Source organism: Chinchilla lanigera, unplaced genomic scaffold (assembly GCF_000276665.1).
Source record: "Chinchilla lanigera isolate Chin_1 unplaced genomic scaffold, ChiLan1.0 scaffold00046, whole genome shotgun sequence".
NCBI classification, from domain to species: domain Eukaryota; kingdom Metazoa; phylum Chordata; class Mammalia; order Rodentia; family Chinchillidae; genus Chinchilla; species Chinchilla lanigera.
Window position 1 is genome coordinate 3,645,219 of NW_004955447.1, and position 8,310 is coordinate 3,653,528.

The window sequence follows — 8,310 nt, forward strand, 5'->3', positions numbered from 1 at the left end:
GAGAAACTCATGTTTCTGTAGTATCACAAGTTTCCAAATTTGATTGAAATCTCAAAGCTGACTAAACAGGCCTATTTTATATGAGGTAATTAGTGACCAGATAGTTCAAATGGATTAAGTGCATCTGAAAGAGGTATTGTGTATTCACAGAACCACTACATTCAAGAGAGTTATAATAGGAATTACTTAATGAAGAAGTAAGAATATTTTTCTTAATTCAGTTACTGGATTAGTTTCTAGAGAGGCAAGACTATGGAAGGGGGAAATTGAGGAAATTCCAAGAGCTCAGGTACCAGATAATACTACTTAAACTAGGATTTTGAAATGGAGGACTGCACCTACTCATATAAAAAGGCCAGTAACCCCCTTAAATAAAGAAAGAAAGAAAGAAAAGAAATTAGGGAAAGAAAGTTAAAATGGATGGAACTTTGACATATCTCTAGGAATAAGTGATCTAGAATTAATGTTCACTCTTGAGGCTTTTGTGATTTGTGATTTTCCTTCTTTGTTTAGGGAGACCCACTACATTATCACACTGATTCCATTCCTGGTTTAGTATGTACCATGTAGTCTTGGCAGTTAATCTCATCCATTAAGAACTGAAATCCAGTGTTGTACTATCTAGCCAAATTATAGAGAAGAGCTAGCCTACAGACTTGTTTTAAATTAATGAACATGTACAACTATGATGACAGGAAACACATGAATAATGTGTTAAATAGAATGTATTTAAAATAGCTTGCACTAATAACTTTTAAAGGTATTTCAAACAATGAAAATTCATGAATTTTACCACTAAAAAGAAAGATATGAAATGTTAAAATTTACTGCAAAACTCTTGAATTTTCACCTGAAGACAAAGATCGTTTTTCTACAATATCAGTTTGTATCCCTAAAAAGAAGCACAGCCAAACCCACTGTCTCCGTGCTTTCTTCTCCCAATTTAAATTGTTGCTCAATCTAAGCGTTTTACATTTCACAGCACATAAGGGATGGATGACTCTACAGGTTCAGTGTCAGTGATTCTCCCGAGCCCAGAGGGCACCTCAGTAAAGTTCACTAGCAGGATTCCAGAGCTAATGTCTACTACAGGTCAAGTGGACTCCAGCTCATTCTGACTACTCACTTGTAAAGTCATCTCTTACCTTTCAATTACAGTACAAATCAACCTACCCATAGGATGGTAATAATTTATGAAGAAACAAGAACAAAATGAATTTCAAGGTCACATCACATATTTAAGATAGGTTTAGAAAGAAAAAAATTCTTTACTGCTCTATTAGAGTTGCCTTCAGAAATTATCTTTTTGCCATCATTTCTGTTAGTTTAAGAAAATTGAAACTTATTAAACTGTCAAAATCACATATCCATATTTTGCTTTCAAATTATTTAGATTCTATGGTTTTGTTGAAAAAACAACAGATTGAGGCAGTCTTTCTGAAACTTTAATTCAGTTTATTCTTATATGTGAAAGATTCTCATTCCTTATAAAAAAGAAAAACAACCGAGTTAGTAAGAGTGGGAAAACAAAAGACAAAGAGGAGAAAAAAGAACATGTGGCATTACTCACTAATGATGCCTGCTGGTAGTTCTACACACAATATTTGCACCCAATCCACATGAAATCTGTCTTGTTTTGAAAAAATCTTTCATTTGCTAAAATATGTGTTTTTTCATTATCAAATCATCACATAATTTCTTTGCTTGATTGAAAATTAAAATTTTGATTATTTAGATGAATTTGTAAAAAATGTATCTACATTCTGGCTATATGATATATACTGAACAAAATCTACACAAGCATAATCAACATATAATATAACAATTTTATATGCATTTAATGAAAGCAAACATAGGCCAAAAACCACATATTCTGCATTAGCGAATGATTAAATTGTATGTATGAATATATCACGTATTACATTGTTTTACTAAAGAATCTTTGCTAACTCCAGAGCACTCATACATGTGAAGGTGAGTTGGAATCAGAGGAAGAAAGAATACACATAGAAATAGTAAATACTGCTTGAAGGATGAAAAAGGAACATAAATTCAACACAATTATTTAAAATATGGAAAAACATTGGATTTACAATTTTTGCTTGCAAAACAGATGGATTTGAGATGAGCTCTGTGCAAATGTGCATGTTCTTACCACTAGTACTGAGAAAGTTAGAAAAGGTTAAGGTGTCAAGGATTGCGCTGTGTGTACTTAAGCCTGCTATTGTTCCAGTGATACCTAACAAGACTGGGCTTCTCTCACTTTCTGTTTACTCCTTTCAAAAGCGTATGCACTGCCATTCTTCTTTTGTGATGGGGTACATTTTTCTTCACAGGAAATGGAAGACTTTGTGCAGAGCTCTGGAGAACACGGTATTGTGGTGTTTTCTCTAGGGTCAATGGTCCAAAACGTAACAGAAGAGAGGGCCAATGTGATTGCTTCAGCACTTGCTCAGCTTCCTCAAAAGGTTAGCTAAAGTGCCTTAACACTGCACAGACACACACTTAATCTGCTAAATTCTATCAAGGATCCAAATGCTAAAACTCCTATGTGAAAATTAAAATTATAGTTGGAATTTAACTTAGCCAGTTTAAACCAAGCTATCAATGGCATATGTTAATAAAAGAGGGAGGGTCTAGCTCATAATAATGTTGATGTTAACATTTTCACTGGAAGGAAATATAGTTAACAGGATAAACTGTGAACTTGTGTTACCATGACATTGTTTGCAGTAATTCAGAAATAACTGAGTACTGTGTTGCCCCTTGTCTTTCTTTTGGGCATGGTTTTTCAGGCATTGTACATACTCAGATGTTTCAGGCAGGTGTTAAAGCTGAGTTACCAACCTCCCTAGCACAAACTAATATGCAGATATTTAAAAGAAGCTGAATATCATCATACAATTTCAGATGAATGTGGAAACCTGGCCTCATAATTTATCATACTTTGGAATCAGACTATTAACTGTGTTGTTTAGGGTAGAATTTTGAGAATGTTGCTAGAGTTTGTCAATTCTAAATAGAAGGGCAATGCAGATCCCCAATTTTAGAGAGAAAGAGAGAAATGGCAATCTTGCCTCCTGATCTGGAGCCTGCTAACATCTAAAAGAGGAAGAGGCAAGAGGGTGGAAAGGGGCCAGGCTTTTCTAGTTAACTCAGGGCATCAATAAAATATGTCTCCCAAGGACACTGCTTGCTATGAACCAGAATGAAACTTCCAGGGAATTGAACAAGGAGAAATATAGTAAAAAATACTCAAGCTTTATCCAGCCTGGAATAGGAAGAGGTTCTGTACCTCTCTCCTGAATATATGTGAGGCACTAGTTTTGTGTTACACATAATAGAAATTTCACTGTTAAATATTTATGAACTACCCTTACATTTTCTATAGCTGTATTGTTTGTGTTATCTGTATTGAAGAGTATAATATAAGAAGCAGAAGTTATCCCTTACAGTCTCATAGTAAATAGAAATACTGCATTAATAAATGATGTTTCATTACATGTAGGTGACTTGAGTATTTCTGAATATGACATTACCCTAAGATTAGGAATGGAAGTGCTTGTCTGGGATAAATCATGTTTTCCATACTATGAATATACAACATGGTCCATTTTGGCAAAATAAACATTTGAAGAAAACGTAGAGTCTTCCAATTTTGCAAGTTTTCAACAGCCGTAAAGAACTTCCCATCCTAGCACTAATGATGATACTCTGAGTTGATGAAGAAGCAGCCATTGAAAACTTCCAGGAAGAAACAGTACTTTTTTGTGACTTATAGCACTTTTTATGTAAGACATTTTTGAACCTTTTATTGATTTCTCACCAATGGCTGATTAAAAGGAAGTTTGGTAAATAAACAAAGGTCAAACTCTAATAAAGTAATAGGTAGAATAAACAAGTTATCTCTAATAACATTAAAATACAAAAGGTAATAGCATATTTGTAACCTACATTTTGTACAAGGACTTTAATCTTAAAATTCATTACTCTATGGTAGAAGGATGACTACATAGCAGTTTCTTAAATATAGTATGTTTCATTCATTATCTCATTTGTTAGTCATTGTATAAAACTCATGACTGCACTTGCCCAAAGTAGCATGAAACTACAGAGACAATAGGTCTATATTGCACTTTTTCTTGTCTTTTCCACATTAACTTTTGGGCTTTTTTTGTTGTTGTTTTATTTTAAAGGGAATTTTAAGAAAAACAATAGCAAAATGCTACCAACACAGACAAAATCAAAAAGAGTGATTTAACTTTTCTTGATCTCATTTCCTCAGCTAATGCATACATAATTGTATGGACCATATTTAACCCAAACTAATTCAAGTGCAGGTATACACTGAGTTCAATTTTGACAAGTACAGTGAAATATTTCCTTAATCTATTTAGGTTATTTGGAGATATAATGGCACAAAACCTGATACTTTACAACCCAATACTCAACTGTATGACTGGATCCCCCAGAATGACCTTCTTGGTAAGGTTCTAAAGCACAAACACTATAGACGTGATGCTTAATCCGCTTCATGATACTTCAATATAAAAGAAAAAACATTCTCACCATTTATTACTGCAAAGTTCAAAATTAAATCAAAAGCTTTTGTATTCTTTTCATAGTATGATGAGAATTAAATCAGAATAGTTTGCATTTGATTATCCCCTCTCCTCTGTATGGTCAGAAATAACCTTTGCTTAGTGGCAGTTACCACACATTGGGAATTTTGAATTAATTGAGTTGTATCTCTGACCTGCAGTTCAACAAACAAACTTGCATGTGCCTCTAAAATAGGGCTCCTCCAAGGTCAGTGTTGAGTAATTCACAATGACTATATTTTGTAAGAAAAAAAATACACAGTTTATTATAAAGTAATAACACATTTGCTCACATTTCAGTTACTCCTCTTAGAGCTTTGAACAATCTTCACATCAGACTTACTGAAATTGCTACATGTTTTTAAAGGAATAAAGTTTCTGGCATGCACAAGGTCGTCTTTATCACTTGCTTTATTTTCTTCATTAGAATTTCTTTTTATCCTACTATCAGGTACCTGTTGTTGAACTTTCAAGTCACACATATCTCTGCCATTAAATTTTCAACTACCAGCAAGTAGATTTTGGTATTTTTTGTTCTGAGGTGCAAAGCAACCTAAGATCCCTTAAAAAATCATCAATAGCTATTTCATAAAATATATTTCTTCTCTTATCACCTCCTGACATTTCTCATATTTTGTTTAATATTTATACTGAATAACATGACTGAAATTCTCCTAATTCCAGGTCATCCAAAAACCAAAGCTTTTGTAACTCATGGAGGAGCCAATGGTGTCTACGATGCCATCAACCACGGGGTCCCTATGGTGGGCATTCCTTTGCTTGGGGACCAACATGATAACATAGCTCACATGGAAGCCAAAGGAGCAGCTGTTGCATTGGATTTCCAGACAATGTCAACTACAGATTTGGTCAATGCACTGAAGGAAGTCATGAACAACCCTTCGTGAGTATTATGCATTTTGTGCATAAGATTTTATGTAAATTCTGAAGAAAGGAGAAGGGCTCAGGGAGATTCTGAATAGCAAGATGTTCATGAATAGAAGGTTTTACTTAGCCCCTCATGAAAATCATTGACAGACATTTATGACCTTCATGATGTTTTGTTCAAGATTTTTTGGGAAAGTTCGTCTGAGATTTAAGCATAATGCTAATAACTTCAAGGAGAGTAATGAAAGCAGAAAAACAAGGCTTATTTTGAAACACTAGAAAATTATTCCAACAGAAAAATAAATATGTCAACAGGTTAAATTTTAATGCACTTAAGGGTTACATTCACCAGGCTACTTTAAACTTACCTTTTAGTTTATTATGACATGTGACATGATGATGTGGATATATACAGAGACAAAGCACTTTCTGTATGATAGCAAGTTAACACATCCATTATCTCCATACTTATTTCAAACTATTCCAAAAGGGATTCTGTTCCTTAAACAAAAACACATAAATCATATTAAAATCCCACTATACTTAACCCTTCCCTAGTGACTTTACTTAACATTGTGATGTCATTATACTAGCTTTTTAAATATATTTTATAATGTCTTCATTAGTTTATCATATTATATTGAAATGATATCAAGTTTTGAGAACTTTCTGAAAAACACAGCCCTCCACTGCTATTAAAAAGTGAGGGCTAGGGGGTAGCTCAGCAACAAAAGTGCTTCCCTTTCAAATCTGAGGTAATGAGTTTGATTCCCAGTACCAGAAAAAAAAAAAAAAGAAAAAAGAAAAAGAAAAGAAAAGAAAAATCTGCCTCCATTGCTATTGCTCCTATGTAATGCTCTACAACTTTGCTTTTTATACTTGGTAAATTCATTCCATATTCTACTCTGTTTTGTATTACAGTCATTCCAACAATAATAAGAAAGGTAACTGTGACACCATTTGAAAGTTTTAGACCAATTCTCATAATCTCAAAGCACAACAGTAACACAATAAATATCAAAAGTAAGGACTGCAAACCTTTACAGAGGTATCAGCACATGAAAAAATCCTCCAAAGAACTGCAAACATCAGCATAATACTCTTCACAATATTCAGAGAACAGAGCCACTATGGTTTTTGTGTGCATTTAGGAAGAAAAAGTGAGACATTTATAAAAAGAACAAGAAAAAGCTGTCAAGATAAGGATTAAAAGGAGGCAGTCTTCTTTGTAGTGTTCATCACTAATCCAGTATTAAAACTATCACTGGATTCTTGTCATTACTACCTCATGGTTCGTATTCAGCAGATATTTCCTCGGTCCTTCCATGCACTTGCCTTCCTGCAGCAGGTTGTGGTATCTACTGGAATGTGTTCAAACTGTCCTTTGACATTTGATTACTCCACGCTGATCTCTAAATCCTAAAAGTACAGCTTTGTTCATACTGTTTCAACTGTAATTTAACACATTCCTGTTATTTTCCTAAAAATAATAGTTCTCTCCTAGTTTTCTTCCACATATTTTTAATCTTACATGTTCAAAAAGTTCAAGATCCTAACATCTGTAACATTTCAGTGAAGAAAAGTATGGACAAGATTTCTTTCAATTTTATCAAGCCTACATATATTTATCTACAAACAGTATGCATTTATTTTTTCATTCCATGTTAAAGTTGATGTCTCCTGAATTTTCTTAGCTTTAAACAGAATGCCATGCTGTTATCGACCATTCACCATGACCAGCCGATGAAGCCCCTGGACCGAGCAGTCTTCTGGATCGAGTTTGTCATGCGCCACAAAGGGGCCAAGCACCTGAGGCCACTCGCCCAGAACCTCACCTGGTACCAGTATCACTCTTTGGATGTGATTGGCTTCCTGCTGACTTGTGTGGTGACCGTCACTTTCCTTGTCACAAAATGTTGCTTGTTTTGCTATCGCAAGATTGTTAAGATAGGAAAGAAGAAGAAAGAGTAGAGCTGATTGAGCATTACAAGTGGTAGGCATGCAGGGCCAGTCTATTATATTTGAATTTACCACTTAAGATCAAGGTGTAGGGAGATAGTCCTCAATGTTTTACAAGACCTTTACCTTCCTAATTTGCTATGTATTTTGTTTCAGTGAAACATTGAAGAATGTTCAATTCTAATTTCATAATTACTGAAAAAATTCCAATTTGGTGTTTGCTTATGCTGTTCATCATACCTTTTAAAAATTCACAATTATTGAAACCTCTGTTTCAAAAGAACAGTAGGAATAAAATTTTATTTGCATTTTCAGAAATAGTGTTTCTTTGAATAAAATGATAACAAATGCACTATTTTCAGTCTGTAAATAAAAGCACAATGAAAGCATTTAAAGGTGACAAGATCTATTCAGATTCTGAAGTGGAAGCCAGAAACTTCAGTTTCAACTCAGGTCAAATTGTCCTCAGGCCAATGTGACTGAATTCTTTGTAAAACTTAAAAGAGGCCATGGGGCCAGTGTTGATGTCCTCATGGTCTAGGAAAGTTGGCAGGATTATCTGGAGTACGACACCAACCTGGGCCACTATGTGAGACTCTGTCTTAGAGAAAGAAAGGGCAAGAAGAAAATGTAAGATATTAATGTATGGGCACCAAATACCCAAAATGAAGATAAAAGATTTGTCTTCAACAAAAGTGAAGAATAAGAAGAAAAAGAAGAAGAAAATGGGGTAAGGCCATTTAGAGACAGAGAAAGAAGATGAGTGAGAAGGTAGAAGGAGGTTAGTAAACAAAACAAGCTGTGGCATATATGTGGACCTACTCCCCAAGGTGAAACTAAATGCATGTACTACAAACATGTA

The 8,310-nt window shown here is 34.3% G+C and overlaps 1 protein-coding gene across 1 annotated transcript in view; it reads left to right on the top strand.

Moving 5' to 3' along the window:
- The window catches only part of LOC102029022 (UDP-glucuronosyltransferase 2B31), a 9,955-nt gene extending 2,495 nt beyond the window's left edge, over window positions 1-7,460 (top strand). Inside the window, 4 exon segments of the mRNA XM_013518534.1 lie at window positions 2,248-2,468; window positions 4,398-4,485; window positions 5,286-5,505; window positions 7,184-7,460. Of these exon segments, the coding sequence (XP_013373988.1) occupies window positions 2,248-2,468; window positions 4,398-4,485; window positions 5,286-5,505; window positions 7,184-7,460 (806 nt within the window).
- Window positions 7,461-8,310: the final 850 nt, after the last annotated feature.